The 17,928-nt window shown below is 36.1% G+C and overlaps 1 protein-coding gene across 4 annotated transcripts; it reads left to right on the top strand.

Moving 5' to 3' along the window:
* The first annotated feature begins 761 nt into the window (after positions 1-761).
* On the top strand, positions 762-16,542 carry LOC121967133 (AT-rich interactive domain-containing protein 4-like). Of its 4 annotated transcripts, none has more exons than XM_042517174.1 (17): positions 770-833; positions 912-1,274; positions 1,380-1,689; positions 1,774-1,962; positions 4,041-4,094; positions 4,274-4,362; positions 4,473-4,749; positions 4,825-4,881; positions 11,570-11,601; positions 13,507-13,642; positions 13,719-13,892; positions 14,266-14,874; positions 14,954-15,091; positions 15,198-15,296; positions 15,574-15,674; positions 15,748-15,838; positions 16,012-16,542. In XM_042517174.1, exons 3-17 carry the CDS (start codon positions 1,552-1,554, stop codon positions 16,135-16,137), a joined length of 2,310 nt encoding a protein of 769 aa, XP_042373108.1. In that variant the 5' UTR covers positions 770-833; positions 912-1,274; positions 1,380-1,551; the 3' UTR covers positions 16,138-16,542. The 4 variants fall into 4 exon arrangements, with proteins under 4 accessions (XP_042373111.1, XP_042373108.1, XP_042373110.1 ...); XM_042517176.1 differs by having other exon boundaries at positions 1,373-1,689; XM_042517175.1 differs by having other exon boundaries at positions 1,370-1,689.
* Positions 16,543-17,928: the final 1,386 nt, after the last annotated feature.

The following is a 17,928-nucleotide window of genomic DNA, read 5'->3' as shown; positions in this document are numbered from 1 at the left end:
GATATAAAAATAAAGTTTTAACCACAGATCATGTTGGGCCTGATATCATCGATATCAGACCCCTATTGAAGCAGACAATTCTTGTAAACTAGGTCCCACCACTGACAGAATGCGAAGCCTAAATAAAAAATGGTTAGCCCAATTTAACTAACAACCTCAGAAACTAACAACACATTAAATGGTTGTAATCAAACAAGTTTAGGTCCATAACCACGACTTTTTTCATCACCCTTTGCAACAATACTGTAATTTTTTTTACCATCACTATCCTATTTTACAGTAATAAATCTATACATACATGTTTAAATCTTTAAATGTATTCTTCTACTAATTTCGCTCTTGCTAGAAGTTTGTCCTTCTCGGCTGACGTTCTTAACTGCAGTTGTCTTTTGGACTCCTCTTGAAACTCTTACGGCAATATCCCAAAACCCTACCTGGTCTTTTGCAATTCCGCCAACCAGCACGAGCAGGAATGACAAGCGCAGGAGGTTGATATTTCTTTCATGTTTATAACACCACACAGAGGGTGGAGGGAGAGAGACAGTGAGAGGACGTGTATCCGAACCACAAAATAATTTTCAAATCTATTTGGGGCTTGGATGCTTAGAAAATGATGATTGAAAAAAGTGGTTGGCAAGTAGCCAGGGGGATAATCTGGGAATTAAATTTTTTAATCTGTGCTTTTTGGTATAAATCCAATTACAATATGTTTTTTTGATAAATATAATATCCAAGATACGTCTTTGATAAATTACCGCGTGAAATAAAAATCCAACAAGCCCGGAGCACGCCACTCCAGCGATCCAGGTCACTCAAATGATCGAATGATCGTCGTACGCTCGATTCGGATCTCTGTTTTTTTCCTTAACTAAAATTGAATTAAACGTTTCTAATTGTTTTGTTTCGTGCAGTTGGAGCGGTAATAATACTGCAAATCACCAGTCATGAATCGGATCAAGAAAATCCAAAAATAAATAAATAAATAAATTAAAGGAAAGATCCAAACCTCGACGGCGATCAAGCCATCGAGGTTTGCACATTCTCCATCACAATGTATTCTGCTTAATTCTGATTCTTTTATTGGCCGTTTTTGATGGCTCGTTTAACGCCGACTTGCTACAATCTATAATTTCTTGTTTACTTTACTCTCCTTTTGGTGGATGCCGTACTTCCCTTCCCGTTCCCGAGTTATTTTGAGGTCGTCAATCCCGCGAGATGAGTTTCTGATCTAGAATCTGCTGGAGGACGACTTGCGGAGGTTACAACTGGAAAAGGTAGCATTTTGATAGGGATTCTCTCATTATTTTGGATCTTTTAGTTGGTCTTATATTTAGGCCTCTCACTTTTTTCTTGTCTTTTCTTTTGTGAGGAGAATGCAGGGAAGCACCCCCCTTGGATTCAGAACTGATTTAGGGTTTTCTCTTGCAATTTTCACTGTTTTGGATTCGTCTTCTCCTTGTCGCCGTCAATTGGGTTGGGCGTAAGGCTATTGGTGGTGAGAGGAAGACCGGATTGCTTGAGTCGTGGATCCTCTCATCATACATCGGAAGGATGTATCAATCTCCAGGATCCTCTAAGCAACCTTGTAGGCTCATTGCGGTCTTATGTGGGAAGTTTGCCGACGGGCAGGAGGGAAAGTGTCAGCGTCTTTACCGGTTTCCTGAACTTGTTTCAACAGGGCGAATCGAGGTTTGTACTGCTGTTCAATTTTGCGAAAACTTGTTGTTCGAGTGCTCTTTTTATTTTCCTACTGATTTAGCTCGTATAATGCAGATCCATACACTCGTTAATCCGACGCCAGAAAGTTTTCGTGAAGCTCAGAAATCATTGGAACCAAATATCCTGTTCTTCCAGGGGCAGCAACTTGAGAATGAGGAAGAAATCGGGAATCTTGTTTGGGCAGACGTTGATGTTTCAGAGCCTGACATGTTCACTTCCCTCATTGCTCCTCCACCCACAATTGTAAGTAGTTCTTGTAACATCAGAACTTATGCACGTTTTGTCTACATGTTTGATTTTTTTTTAAGGGTTTAAGATGCAGTTTGTTTAGGTTCCTGCCTGGAGTCGTTCTGCTTCAGTGTTGACCTTTTGCGGTGCTAACCCAATCCTTCTTTATCTTTTGTTTTGTCCTTTAGGTGCTTCTACTTCTTCCCTATTGGGATACAATCAAAGTTTCACATTGGAAAGATATGGAAAATATCATGTGTTTAAAAGGATGTATGATATCTCCATTGTCATGAAACATTTTGCGTAGAACCCAAGAATAAAGCCATGAGGGTGAACAATATCATGCCATTGTAGAGATATATGAACATTCTTTGGGCACAACAAATGGTATTAGAGCCATAGTCCAGACCAGATGTCATGTGAATGGCCTTGAACGAAGTTGCGAGAGGTCTGGAGGTCGGGTGACCGGATGCTCATGGGGAAGTGACTAGATGTTTGCGAGGAGGCCCAGACTACGAGAGTAATGATGGTCCTTCATTTAAGGGGAGGATTGTTGGGATACAATCAAAGTCCCAAATTGAAAAGATCATGGGTTTAAAAAGATATATGATATCTTCATTGACATGAGACCTTTTGGGTAGAGTCTAAGAGCAAAGCTACGAGGGAGGCTTAGACTCAAAGTGGATAATATCATGTCACTGTGGAAATATGTGAACATCCTTAGGTCGCAACATTCCCTTTATTCTTGGATCTTCTTCTTGTTCTCCTTCTCCCTATGTTTTATCTTTCATCTTGTATTTTGTGTGATGACTCCTTTCCTTTGTTTGTGCATAGCCTTCTAGCCAAATGGAGTTTGCTTTGTGTTGTCACTGCTGCTCTTTACCGATAGGCCTTGGTATGTTGTATATTCGGTCATAGATCGAGCATGATGCAAATTTGAGAAGCACCTAAGACTGTCTCATTATATATCACATATCAGTATAGGGCATATGCCCATGTCTTGACAATGACTCAGAATGCTACATGACTTAGTATTTTGACATGGAGTGAGATCTAAATCATTGCATATTAGCAAACCTGAACTTGAAGGATTCTTTTATACATCTCTTACAAATTTTCAAATACTTGTGCAACTGCAACATTAACAAAAAGAGTGCAATTTTGTAGGGTTATGCTAGTTATTTTCTCATTATTTCTTGGATCATATTGGAAGGGCGTTGATTTTATTGTCTACTTATGTAGTATTCTCTTTCTCATCAATGAGTTTAATCACCTGCAAATATGAATCTACAATGTTAAACATGCCAATTTCTATCACTGGACATACTTTATTTTCACTGCTAAATTTTGGTGTAATCGTGGGGACTGTTAACTTTGTGGCATTGCTAATTGTAGGATTTGTCAAATAGTTCTATTGAATGGTTGATCTGAACTCATATAACAAAACCTGCATCAAAGATATGGATTTTCAGTATTAAGATTGCAAATGATGCATAATTCATTCTAACAAAACTACTATGAATTCTAAAATGTCCTATCAACCATATTTCATTCTTGCGGTTTAGTTATGTTGAGGGCAGTTTAGATCTTCAATACCTTAAAATGTTCATTTTTTGTAATATTTTTATGAAATCTTTTGATATTTCTTAGTTTCTTACCTATGGAGTTTTACAAATTATAGTACATTTATGTTGTTATGCACTCAAAGGCAGAACCTGGAAAGCCCCTTGCGTTCTGATGTATCCTATTGAATGTCTGATATTTCTTTGGACCATCCATTATTTGGCCTCTACCATTCAAATAAGGAGGATCAATATCCAAGTTTTGATGTATCCATTAAATGAGAAGTTCTATGGGTGCCTAATATACGTGTAGATAAAGAAACCCAATTTACTTTTGAGAGATTTATTATTGATTTTTTTTTAAAGTCTGCAAGATGTTCATTTTATTGATGATAGGATCTGTTTATCCCAATTTATCTCTTTTCCTTGCAATAGAGACCATAATTATTTTACACCATATGTGCTTGTCATTAATTTTATATTAAATTTATCCTCCACATTTTATTGTTTTATTTTCAATTATGGACACAGGTTTATCTGGAGGTTCCTGATGGGGAAAATATAGCACAAGCACTTTACTTTAAGGTGGAGGAAGTTCCATAGCTCTACACTGAATGCCTTCTATTATCAATTTGGAAAGCTAGAATTTATGTTTCTATATCCATACTTTGGACTACCCTTGTTATTTTACTTTGCTCATCAAATTGGATCCCATGTTATTTTCATGCAGATAAATGATTGATTCATTCACTCTTGTTTGTCAGGGGATTCCATATGTAATGTACTGGAAGAACGAGTTCTCATCTTATGCAGCTTCTCATTTTCACCAATCGCTACTTTCAGTAGTGCAGAGGTACTTTTCTGTGCTTCCAGTTTTCTTTTTTTACTTTGACTAGTGAAAGTTCTTTTGACCTTAAGGAACTAAATTTACTAAAGTCTTATTCTTGGGTTTCTCCTGTGCAGTTCATGTTGCCATGCGTGGGATGCTTTTCAACTTGCCCATGCATCTTTTCGGCTCTTTCACGAAAGGAACAATTTAGTTTTGCATGCTAGTGCTCAAAATTGTAGCAATAAATTTGAACCATATTTACTGGGTGACGCCCCTAAAATAAATGCTATAATTCCTGAAAGTCTTCTAGAGGATGGAGAAGATTTGTCTTCTGATACCCTTCCTGTGACAAAAATTTATGATGATGATGTGGATGTGAGGTTTCTTGTTTGTGGATCACCTTGCACATTGGTGAGCTGGTAACTTATCTGTTGCAGTAGTGCCTATTGCCTGTTCAACTATCTATATGACCGCACTGTTTTCCAGGAAGCATGCATGTTGGGTTCTTTGGAAGATGGACTTAACGCCCTATTAAACATTGAAGTAAGCATCATGAATTAATGTTTTCTTGTAATTCTTATCTGCCAAGTTTATATGTTTTAAATTTTTTGAAGGTGGAGAACCTGACTATATGTTACTGATATGAATATGCACAAGGGTATGATTATATATTATAGTTGTGTTGGCTAAACAATCACTCGGACTAGACTATGTCATTGCTGTCAAAATGAATAGTCTGATGCCCTTTTTCTTCAATTGAGTTCTCAAATAAATTTCTGTTTGTTCCTTCTAGATGTGGTGAATCCAACTGAGCAACAATGCCCTGATATACATTTTGTATGTTTTATAAGTTGATGGCAAAGTTGATAAAGCTTCCTGCAAGGATTAAAAAAATCTGGTAGTGATGATCTTTAGGGAGGATCCTGGCTAGCCAGATACGGAAAATGGCATTGAGAAAGGTCGGTCATAGATTCGGCATCTGACCTACACAATTCTCATGTGGAATCCAAATTTGTACAATGTATAATGTGGAAGTATGGTGTAGGACCTGTTGCATAGATAGGCTATCTAATATTTTTTTCCTTCATTTGATGCAAGAGCTAAACAAAGAGCAATATGTCAAGATACCTAGTGATTGTTCAAGAATTTGTACATAGAAGACAATTGTGACGAGTGTATCAACTATCACCAAGTTATTATGTCTCCAAACTGTGCTATTCCAAGGAATTCAGTACTTGGGGCAGTTTGATTCTGCCTGAGCTTGATGAGCAGGCAATCAGAATGCTCAAAAGTTGCTGATTTTTTTTTCCTAAAAGTAATCATTGAGCACACATTTGCTTGCCCGTGAGTCAAGATGACAACAACAAAATATACAGAGTGATTTACCGGACCATTTGACAAACAAGAGGAGTTGACGCAATAGGAAAGGAGATTTGTATGTTGAAGTTTTACATATCATGTTTAAGTTCCATCCTTCTTTTGGGGATAAATGTTTAAATTTTACCCTTGATATATGATGTGCCAAATTCTTTAAGGAGAAACACATTAGTTCACCCAAACACGGTTCTAGTAATACATTGTATATGTGTTACTAAACTTGACATCCATCATTTATATTTGTCAGTTCTTATTTCACTTAGACTAATTTTAGATGGAATTTTATTGCAATACAAATTTATTGACAGTAAAAGTGAGTATACACAACAAGTACACTTCAAGATCTTTTCCTTTCTTAAAGTGCTTCCATCTAATTAATGACATTTGGGGGAAAAGGTTTGCTCAATTCTTTTTTAGTTCTTCAAGATCTTAACATTTTCATAAATATTTTCTTTGTTTTACTCCGTTGTCATAGTTGTCAACCGCAAATATTTGTGTCGAATTGTAAACAGTTGTGTACGGAAACAAACAACTATGTACAGAGTAGGAAATCCTTAAAATTAAGGGGGTTTAGTTAGAAAGATATCTTATATTTAGGAATAAGTTAGTTTTTTATTCTCTCTCCTAGTTTCCTATTTTATCTATTATAGTTTTGTATATATACTGTGTATTCCCATTTTTGAGTGAAAAAAAAAGAGAAATCAATTTTTCCACATGGTATCAAAGCCCTAACCTTCATTGCTAATTCTTTTTTTTTTCACTGCCTTTCTTCATCATGGTTAATTCTCAAACAATCGTTTCCTGCAATCCTAGTTAATCTATTGTGTCCGATGACCGCAGTTCAATCCAAAAAATTGGCGATCGGCTGAATATTTAGGCCTGAAATGGTTTTAGGTTGTCCGTACTTACCTCAAGGACAAAGGGAAACTTAGCCATATCCTTAGGACGGGACCTACCACGATTAATCCAGCCTTTAAGGCATGGAATGAAGAAGACTCTATGATAAGTCTTTGTTATGGAATTCCATGGAACTATCCATCAGTAATACATGTATGTTTCTTACTACTTTAACGAAATTTAGGAATGTCGCACTTACTCAAAAGTAGGGCTGAACATTCGATCAAAACCGAACCAAACAAATCGAAAACCGAATAAACTAAATTTTTTTTGAACCAACTAAATTAACCGAATTTTCCTAAAAAACCGAACCGATAAAATATCAGTTAATTCGGTTTTCGACCGAATTAACCAAAATTTTAAAACCTTATTTGGTTTTAAATAAAAAAACAAGATTTTGTTTAATTAATTATATTTTTAACTAAAAAATAATCAATTTAATATTCTTATTCAGTCTATTCGGTTTAATCGAATTATGAAATTTGAAATTGAATCGATTTTTTTTTTAAACCGAATTAACCGAACCGAATTTCTAAATTTAGTCGGTTCAAGTTAATTCGGTTTTACCAAATTTTTGCCCCTACTCCAAACCCCGTAATGCTCTCTAAGTTTATGAAAAGTCAAAGTTGGTGCTACTAAGAAGGGAGATAAAACAGTCATATGCCACTGTTTTGCAAAATCTGTGGCAAGAACTGGATTACTACCAAGTAATTGAGATGAAATGTGTTGCAGATGATGATGTTTTTATGAATTTTATTGAAAAGGATCGTGTATATGAATTTTTGGTTGGCTTAAATTTTGAATTTAATCAAGTCCAAACCAAATCATTGGCAAAGACCGGATACCATCACTAGTAGAGACAATCTCCCTACTCTAGGCTGAGGAAAGCCGACGAAGTGTGATACTTGAGCCCCAACCCATGGTTGGATCAACCCTTGTTGGCAAAATTGATTCGCAGGAGAAAGATGAGGGTGGTTTGCCCCACCAAGCCGAGAATGTGGAAGTCGGGGGGGGAGGATTGTTGGGTTCTCTTGATAAACCGTTTGGCGCATGCTCTTTGACTCTCTCAGGTATCCCTTCACTAAGGCTAGATCCTCTGGTCCAGGATCTTCTGGATCAAGGGAGACCCTGCATGTTCATAAATGGGGTGAGCTGGGTCCAATCATCTATCCCACTAATGAATGGACAAGGTCCAGGACTGGTCCAGGGATCCGGGACTAGAGGATCCCTATCCCCCTTCACTCCCATTTTGCATGAATACCTCAAACAGTTTCTTTGATAACTCATGGATAATACACTCCGGTACCACTAACCACATGATTCCCAATTCTCAATTTTTCCACACTTATAATCCTAGCTCAAGTAACAAAAAATTTGTAGTAGCTAATGGATCTTTAGCTATTGTTTGCTGGTTTTGGAGATGTTCACCTTACCCCTAGCTTTATCCTTAAAAATGTCTTCCATGTACCAAAACTATTTGCTAGCTTTATTTCCATTAAAAAAATTAACCATTGAACTTTACTGTCATGCCATTTTTTCCCCTTATTGTTTTTTTCAAGATGAGGACTCGGGAGGAGGATTGGACTTACTAAGGAACATAGCGGTCTTTACTTCCTTGAATCTACTAAGAAGATTAGGAATAATTTGCTTTATCATTTCACAGTTCTTCCAATAAAGACAATGGTTTTATCACAAACGTCTTAGTCATCCCCCTTTAGGGTTTTAAAAATCATGTTTCCTCATTTTTTTTCAAGGATCGGATGTTTTTTAGTTTCAATGTGATATTTGCGAATTACCCTTTCCTATTAGCAATAAAAGAAGTTCTACTCTCTTTCATTTGATTCACTGTGACATATGAGGTCCTTCTAATATTCCCGTTTCGAGGACTTGATGGTTTGCCTCCTTAATTATTGATTGCACTCAAGTTACATGGTTGTTTATCCTCAAACAAAAATCTAATGGCAACATTGTATTCCTAATTTCCACTTAATGATTCAAAATCAATTTGGAGTGAAAATCAAAAGCTTTAGGATTGACAATGCTAGAGATTACCTCAACTAAATCTTGTCCCCCTATTTCCAATTCTAGGAGATTATTCATGACTCGTCTTGTGTTTATACACCCCAACAAAATGGAATAGCAAAAAGGAAATTTGACATTTACTCAACACTCCTCATGTCATTCTCTTCCTCAACAATGCCCCTAAATCCTTTTAGGGAGAGGTCTTTAATGTCACATACATGATTAACAGACTTTCCTTACATGCCTTAGACAACAAGAGCCCATACAACTTCTCAACAATTTCTATCGTCTGAACCACGAATGGGCTTTCTCCTATGATTTTGAGGTGCACTACCTTCGTCCATATCCACGGTCGACTACGAGGTAAACTAGACCCTCGTGCTATCAAATGTGTGTTCCTTGGATACTCATCCACTCAAAAAGGATACAAGTGTTATCACCCTTCATCTCAAAAGTTTTACACCTCGGCCGATGTTACCTTCTTCGAACATACCCTGTTCTTCTCCAAGTCCTATCCTCAGGGGGAGATTTCAATGATAGAAGATAACACTTGTGAGTCATTTAAACCCATTAACGCCCTCGATCTTTCTCCTACCCAAATTCGTACCGAATCACCTTCTATTCCTATTCCATCTAGTGAGTAACCTCTATCTTCCTTTCTATCAAGTGCCCCTTGTGATACTCCAAGGATTCCTCAAGTGTATTCGAGGAGAAAGGTTGCACTAGAAGTGATATAGGTCCAAGAACCTAATCCACAAACCTCTAATCTGACCCATCTTTACAATCTACCACCTATTAAACTAACATACAGCCTTAACCTTCCCATTGATATTAGAAAAGGTAACAGAGAATGCACCAAACACCCTCTCTACCCTCTATCTCACTTTGTTTCTCTTAAACATCGATCACCAACTCACAAAAAATTCATTGTGAGTCTAAATACCATGATTGTTCCTAACATTATTTTTGAGGCATTGTCAAAAAGGCAATGGAGGGATGCCATGAGGGAGGAAATAGATGTATTAGAAAAGAATAAGACACGGGAGGTTATTGATAAACTAAAGGGGAAGAACATTATTGATTGTAAGTGGATTTTCACACTAAAATACAAAGCAGATGGATCCCTTGAGAGATATAAAGTTAGGTTGGTGGCAAAAAGATATACTCAAACTTATGGGGTAGATTATTAAGAGACCTTTGCTTTAGTTGTAAAAATGAATATTGTTAGAGTTCTACTATCTTTGGCTACACACTTCAACTGACAACTCCTACAATATTATGTGAAGAATGCATTCACCATGGAGATTTAGAAATTTACATGAACATCCCAAGGGGGGATATTGGTTACATAGTATGTAAATTGAGGAAGGATCTTTATGATCTAAAAGTAGGGCATGGTTCGGAAGATTTGCAAAATTCATGAAGAAGTTTGTGTATAAACAAAGCTAAGGGGGCCATGCTCTCTTCATTAAGCACTCAACTGCAAGGAAGGCGACTGCTCTTCTAGTCTATGTAGACATCATTGTAACTAGAAATGATGAAATGGAAAAACATGAGCTAAAGCAAAAATTAGTGGAGGAGTTTGAAATAAAGGAATTGGGCAAGCTAAAGTACTTCCTTGATATTGAGGTAGCATATTCTACCAAAGGAATTTTTATTTCTTAGCAAAAATATGTGACTGATCTATTAGCTGAAATAAGAAAAATTGGGTGTAAGCCGAATTCTAGTCCAATGGATTCAAATCACAAGATAGGAGAAGCTAAGAAAGAACCCATTGTTGACAAAAGGATGTATTAAAGGTTGGTTGGTAGACATATATACCTTGCTCACACTTGGCCCTACATAACATATTCTGTGTGTAATCAGCCAATTCATGCATGATCCAAGAGAATCTCACCTTCAAGCTTCTTACAGGGTATTGCATTACTTGAAAGGCACTTTGGGAAATAAAATCTTGTTCAAGAAAAGTGAGACTAGCTTTAGAAGCCTTCACAAATACAGACTATGCAGGTTCTCTAGTGGATAGAAGATCAATTACAGGATATTGTTCTCTCCTTAGTGGTAATCCGATGGCATGGTGGAGCAAGAAGCAAAATGTGGTGGGAAGATCATCTACAGAATAAGAATTTAGGGTCATTACTCAAAGATTATGTGAACTACTTTGGTTGAAGATTATTCTGGTTAATTTGAAAAATTATATGGGAATGACCCATGAAACTCTATTATGATAATAATTCAGCTATCAATATTGCTCATAATCCTATTCAACATGATAGGACTAAGTATATTGAAATTGATAGACTTTTCACCAAAGAAAAATTTGAGGAAGGATTAGTGTGTATGTCATATGTTCCTTCGGAACTACAATTGGCTGATATGTTAAATAGGGATTGGACACTTCAAGGATTGATGATCTTATAGTCAAGCTAGGAATGGAAAGCATCTATTCCTTAGCTTGAGGGGTACAAAGAAAGAAATAAATAACTGTGTACACAGTAGGAAATCCCTTAAATTAAGGGGGTTTAGTTAGAAAGTATCTTATATTTAAGAATAAGTAAGTTTCCTATTCTCTCTTCTAGTTTCCTATTTTTTCTGTTGTAATGTGTATAATACTTTTTATTCCTATTTCCGAGGGGAACAAAAAAAGAAATCAAATTTTCCATAGGGACTTAAGTCATATGTTCTTGAAATAAAAGATTCTTCATATGTGAGATGTCTTGCTTTGAGTTGTGACACTAGAGAGCTCAAATGGATGTGTGTTCTAGATCGTAAGTGGAATTGTCTTGCAGGCGTAAAGAAGTTTATAAATACTATGATTGAGATTGGAATGGTTTTTACGAGGAATTCCATCACATTGCATCTCAAGTGTTCTATATTTTGGAATCATAAGTTCACTATTGCAACCTATCTCATATTGTTTTATTTCTTGACTCAGATTCGTGGGAGCAAACTTCACAATCGAATCAGGTATTGATAGCACATCGCTTCAACTCTATGAATTTAATTTATATGCATTTTTTTGGTACTGAAATCTGACCTTGGTGAGCATTAAGGTTTCTCAAATAGGAATCATTTGAGTTCTTGTGAATTAATTTATTGCATGAACTTCTCCTTGAGATGGTGTATACAATAACACGTAATAGAGGGAACAAAGAGGGAAAATAAGAACACTTGAGGTTGATTTTAAAGCGAAGATGAATTGCTTTGCATGATCCTTTGCAACATATTGCAAACTGAGACCACAGGAATGTTTTCTTCAAAAAAGAAAGAGTACAAGAAGACAACTTATTGTTAAGGTCTTCACTAGTTTAGGTTGCGCCATGGTTTAAAATCTCGTATTGTACTTGGTAGCATAGTCGAAATGTATTATTTTGATAAATTATCAAATTTTAATAGTAATCAATATAGCTAATCTCTCACGTGCGTTTTTGTCTATCATGTCAATGAAAAATTGTGTCGTGTTGTCTGTTTATGTGGCTTGGTTTGTTATGGCACATTTCAAGAAAAATGGAAATGATGTTTGTTATCTTTTATAACTTATATCGGCACAATACCATTAAAATTGTACTAATCTAACCAGGGATAAAAATTCTAGCATGGAATGATAACCTTTTTCTTAGCTATGTAACTGAAAATGAGGAAGAATGCCAATGAGTGTCATTGAAAGTGGAAAGAGGAATAGGAAGATGTGTCCCATGGAGATGCTCATGCTGAAATCACTAGGAGGCAGGCCATGTTGTTGGTTGTGGAGGATCCATGTATTTTGCATCCTTGATGGTTGCCCTTTATGCATGGAGGAAGACGAGAGATAGATAGAGATCATAGAGGATGTGAGAATGGGAATTTGCAACCTCCCCTTAAAGGGAAAACACTAGATATGCCTAGCCCTAAAGTGTCTTGATACCATTTGGAATTTTGGGGATAGGAAATATTGGATTGTTCCATGATAAAGGATAATTATATGTATTTATGGATTCAACCTAAAAACTCTAAATGTTAAACCTTAAGTACCCATGTGGGACTAAACCCACTTGACCCACAATATCTATACTATTAACAATGAGAATTTAGTACCCATGTGGGACTAAACTCACTTGATCCACAATACCTATTCTATTAACAATGAGATTTTTTTTAAAAAAAAAAATATTTCTAATTGTCTATTTTTCTTTCTCTCTCTCTCTATGTCGAATGGGATAATCTCCTTTAAGATTGGCAATTTCAGTAAACCTATTTCTGAATTTTAGTTTATCATTAAATCTTACATCTGACAGAATTTTGATTTCTCTCAATCTCAGTTAACATTTGCTCGATATCATGTCGTTCTAAGGGATAAAGTTCAATCCCAATAATATGCCTTATTACTGAACTCCTTAGCAGATTGTAATGGATGGGGTATGATCTTAGTTTAACATCTGCACCACTTAGCATCAAAGTTGCATCGACTTGGGTCCATCTTTAGGGATTTGGCTTCTGATCTGCGAAGTTCTCACTCATCTTTTCATATCATTGTTCAATAAAGTATAATTTCTTCTTTCCCAACTTAATATAGATTCATTTCATGCTTTGAGGAGTCTCAGGTGTTTTCCTAGAGCTAAATTATTACCTGAAAATTCTTTTTATCTCCCAAATTGTTTCACTATGAGTTTTATGGCTTTCTATCTTGTATATACTTTTATGACATTAAATTAATTAATAGTTGCAAACATATATCTGAGTGTATCATTGACTGTTAAGGTCTGCGTGAGACAAATTCTTGAGCATAGGACTGGTTGTGTTCCTTGTGCTAAGTGGAGCTTGCTTTGTCATGTTTCCCCATTATTTAAGTCTTGCTAATTATTCTTTGACTGTTTGATGATCATAATGTTTCAGTGCTGCGCCGCCTCCTCTGCAAGTTGGCTCACTTTCTCGTGGTGTTGTTACCATGCGATGTGATCTTGTGACTAGTAGTTCGGCACACATATCACTCCTTGTGTCAGGCAGTGCACAAACCTGTTTTGATGATCAGGTAAAACCTTAGATTGTTGTACTTTATGTGAATTGGCTAAACTACTGTCCTTAAATTGTTTTCTACTTATCTGCAGCTACTGGAAAGTCATATTAAATGTGAACTTATTGAAAAGAATCAGCTAGTTCATTCTCTTCCAGATTTTCACAAAAGCAAGCCACATCTGACAGAGCCTCTGCCTTCTAAATCTGTTGCTTGTGGAGCTTCTGTTTTTGAAGTTTGTATGAAAATTCCGTCCTGGGCTGCTCAGGTTCATTGCTTTTTGAAGTAGGACAATTGCAGAAGTTATTACTTTCACTTTTTTTTGTCTCTTTTGAAGAAGTTGAGCAAGGGAAAAAAGTTATATACATAATTATCATACTTCTGGCTACACAATCTATGTGCTTCAACATGACAAAGTTGCGTGGTGAGCACAAAGCGAATTATTCTTTTGCCTTTTACTAAAGAAGTGTCACTAGACTCAGTGGCATTAGTTGAGGACCTTGCCCTTTTTCACATTCTAAAAGCCATAGCTATTTTAAATGATGGGATGAAAGATTTTGAACATTTAACTTCGAACTACTGCAACCAATTATTTGATATAAGAACATTATCTTTGGATGCCTGATAAAGATGTGATGCAGGTTTTGAAGCAGCTGGCATCGGATGTAGCCCACCGTAGCTTGGTAACTCTTGGCATTGCATGCATACAGGGTGTACCAGTTGCGTCATTTGAGAATGAAGATGCTGATCGTCTTCTATTCTTTTGGCGGCAGAAAACAAAGGAATGCCACATCTATGAATTCTTTCCTCCTCTACCTGCTCTTTCATCTCCTTCAAGGAAACGAAGGTCCAGGCCTTCAGAAACTAAACTGGATACCTGTAACCATATCATGGAAACAGATGGGTCATATTTTCTGAAACATGATAGGGATGCCTTAGAAGATGTTGGCTCATGGGATGGGATTCCTAGCCCTTATAAAAGATTTAGGATTGCTACAATGAAGCCCATTCCACATTTTCGCCGGTACCAAATGTTGCCTTTTTCAGTTGGCAAGGATGTGAATGATGGAAGCCATGCAAAAGTTAAGCTGCAAATTTTACCTTCCACAAAGTGTAATAATATTCATGCTCCTTTGATGCACAGAAAATCTATATCAAATTCTTTTCGTAAGCAACAAAGTGTAACTCTAAATCCTTTGCCATTGAAGAAACATGGATGTAGGAGATCTCCAATTCAAGATTGTTCTGAAGTGGGTTTCTGATCCTCTGTGAGTTTGAATAATGTAGTTTATCTTTTGTCTTACCTTGTTTCCATGTGTTTGTAACTAGGAGGAATTCCTTGAGGATGTCATGCAATTTCTAAGCCACAGAGGGCATAGTCGGCTTGTCCCACAAGGAGGAATTTCTGAGTTTCCTGATGTTGTACTCAATGCAAAACGTCTAGATCTGTTCAACTTGTATAAGGAGGTTACATATATTTTAAATCTTTCGGAGGAACTGTAGAATATTTTGGTGTTTATTATATGCTAATTTTCAAACCAAAATTTCGATACATGTACATATTACCATGCAGGTAGTTTCAAGGGGAGGTTTTTATGTTGGGAATGGCATAAACTGGAAAGGACAAGTTTTCTCAAAGATGCGAAACTATACAATTTCTAATAAAATGACTGTGAGTTCTTATTTTCATATGATTTTGCAATTACTGTTTCTAGTCTATGACATAATGCTCTAGAACTTTTTGTTTCTACCACAGTTCTATCTTTAACATGTGTCCAGTACTTTTTGACTCTATTGGAAAATTATATTTCCCTAAATTAGGTAGCTCATTTCAGTATTTTTGTATCAAGGCTGTCTCTGTTTACCAGTGTATTCCCTTTGTAACTCGTCGACTTGAATGGCATGAATAAGACTTTGGGAGCTGTGTTTAAATTCTTCATACAATCCAGGGTGCTGGCAATACATTAAAAAGACATTATGAAACATATCTCTTGGAATATGAGCTAGCACATGACGATGTTGATGGAGAGTGTTGCTTATTGTGTCACAGGTATGCTTTGCTTATTTTGTTTCTCAACTCCATTATGCAAAATTCTGAGATTGGTATTCTTATTCTTCTGCAGTAGCACTCCTGGTGACTGGGTGAATTGCGGCTTATGCGGGGAGTGGGCGCATTTTGGTTGTGATAGACGACTAGGTCTTGCTACTTTTAAGGTACTTTGATCCTTTCATAACTATTTAAGTTATTAGAGGCTATTACCGTGAAAATCAGAAATCATTTTTATCCTGTGATTGATTGCGGTTATTTTGATATCTTTGCTCAAAATTTGTCACCAATAGAACAGTGGCACGACTCTGATTCGCACATTCGTCAACTTCTGTGACAGGATTACGCAAAGACAGAGGGCTTGGAGTACATTTGTCCCAACTGTAGTCTTACGAACACTAAGAAGAAATCCCAAAATCATGTGAATGGAGGTTCCAGTACTGCTGCTCTTTCAGAGCATACATGATTATTTCTTTCTTTCTTTTTTTCATTTTGCACAAAGAATAGCCCAAGCTTACACTCCCTCTCAGAGTGTTAGTTCCTGCTGTTTACCAGACTTTATGCTTTATTTTATTTGGAGGTGTGGATTGAGGAAGAAAAGAAATCAAAGGTGGGAACAATCTAGTTTTTGGAAGGGAAAATAAGGGGAAAGGAAGAGAAAAAGAAAGAGAAGGAAAAAAAAAAAAAAGCTAACCTTGTGTAACCTTGTGACCGCAAGAATAGTCGTTGGTGGTCGTGAAGTCGCTCGTGGCTACGTGGGAGAGATTTGGCATAAGCTTTTTTTAACTAGGAAGGAAGAAAAGTTTGTTCTACTAGATTGTGATGGACAAATGAAATTTAAAAAATAGTCCATGATTCTTAAATTCGTTCATTTTATTTTACTATAGTTAAATAAAATAAATGGTAAGCAATTTATCTTTTCTTATGAAATAAATAGTTAAAAATTTTATCTTGGAATTTTTTTTCAAACTTTTTATTTTAACTCTTAGTTGGGTTAGTTTTTAGATTTTAAAATTTTGAATATGGTCAAGAATATATTGGTGTTGTTGTTGGATGAATATGAATTTCATCATTAGAGTTTATGTTAAATTTATTTAAAGTTATATAAATTTTAAAAACTCAAAATAACCTGTGTATGTGAAATCAAAGTTGAAGGGCATGATGTGATTAAAAAGCTTCTAAGAGTATATTTGTTTTGATTTGGATTTATTTAAAAGTTTTGATCTAAATTCATTAATGATACCATTAATAAGTTTTGATAAAATTCACTGATAATACATTCCATTTTTAATGTTTGAGATAAGTGTGCACACAAAAAAAAGAGTATTTTTAAAAAGAGATATGTGATTTGATATGATATGTGATTTGGATATTAATAAAAGTTAAATATATAATTTTGTAAAATGCCAAAAGAACCCTAGATATTATTCATCCTATATATTCTTTAATGCAATATTGGTTTTCTTATTTAGAAAAGCCTACGAGATATATATATATATATATATATATATATATATATATATATATATATATATAGATTTCATATGCTGAGCGATATTTTGTGCGCGACCGTGAGCGATGCGCAAATGTGGTGTTGCCAGCTTGATTTCGTTACAAAAAAATATGTCATTTATTCTCTCTCCTTCCGCCTTCTATTCAAAACTTCTGCGTGGGAAATTTTTCAAATTAAAATCTCCCTTGCCGCTCTCTCTCTCTCCCTCCGTCTCCGTCGTCCGTCGGACCTCGCGCTCCCGTCGAGAAAGTTTCATTGGCGTCTTCAATCTCACAGTTGTTGTGAGAGCTTACCACCTCTCTCCATTCTCATTGGTAATTCATTTCATTTTAATTTGTTATTCCCCAACGTTATAGCATACATATATTAGAAGGATTAATGCTATAACGGGCAGGGACAACGTCGGTTACAAACGCCTGTAGGCTACAACCACGTATGTGCGTTAGCTGTTACACATTGTAGCAGCTACAAACGTGAAGCAACCACTTGGTAAGTCATTTTTTTGGTAACTACATTTTCTAGCAGATATTACCCCTACAAATATTTAAGTTCATGTATATCAACTTGGTAAAAAATTATTTTTTACTGATGCAGCGCCTTCGCTTCGCTTCTAAACGTTGCAACAACTACTTCACAGCAAACTGTCTTTGTAGCTGCTACAACTTGTAGCAGCTAACTTGGAATGGTGGTTGTAGAAGGAAGGATTTATGCTACGACGTGCAAAGCTGACGTCTGCTACAAACG

Source organism: Zingiber officinale, chromosome 3B, assembly GCF_018446385.1.
Source record: "Zingiber officinale cultivar Zhangliang chromosome 3B, Zo_v1.1, whole genome shotgun sequence".
In the NCBI taxonomy this organism is placed as follows: Eukaryota; Viridiplantae; Streptophyta; class Magnoliopsida; order Zingiberales; family Zingiberaceae; genus Zingiber; species Zingiber officinale.
Note: the sequence above shows the minus strand (reverse complement) of the source record. Positions and strands in the feature narration are given on the sequence as shown.

Bases quoted from the DNA above. Each gene is read 5' to 3' on its own strand.
- LOC121967133 (XM_042517174.1), top strand. From the start codon at position 1,552: ATGTATCAATCTCCAGGATCCTCTAAGCAACCTTGTAGGCTCATTGCG. The intron at 13,643-13,718 runs GTAAAACCTTAG...ACTTATCTGCAG, and splicing joins AAACCTGTTTTGATGATCAG to CTACTGGAAAGTCATATTAA. The intron at 13,893-14,265 runs GTTCATTGCTTT...GATGTGATGCAG, and splicing joins TTCCGTCCTGGGCTGCTCAG to GTTTTGAAGCAGCTGGCATC.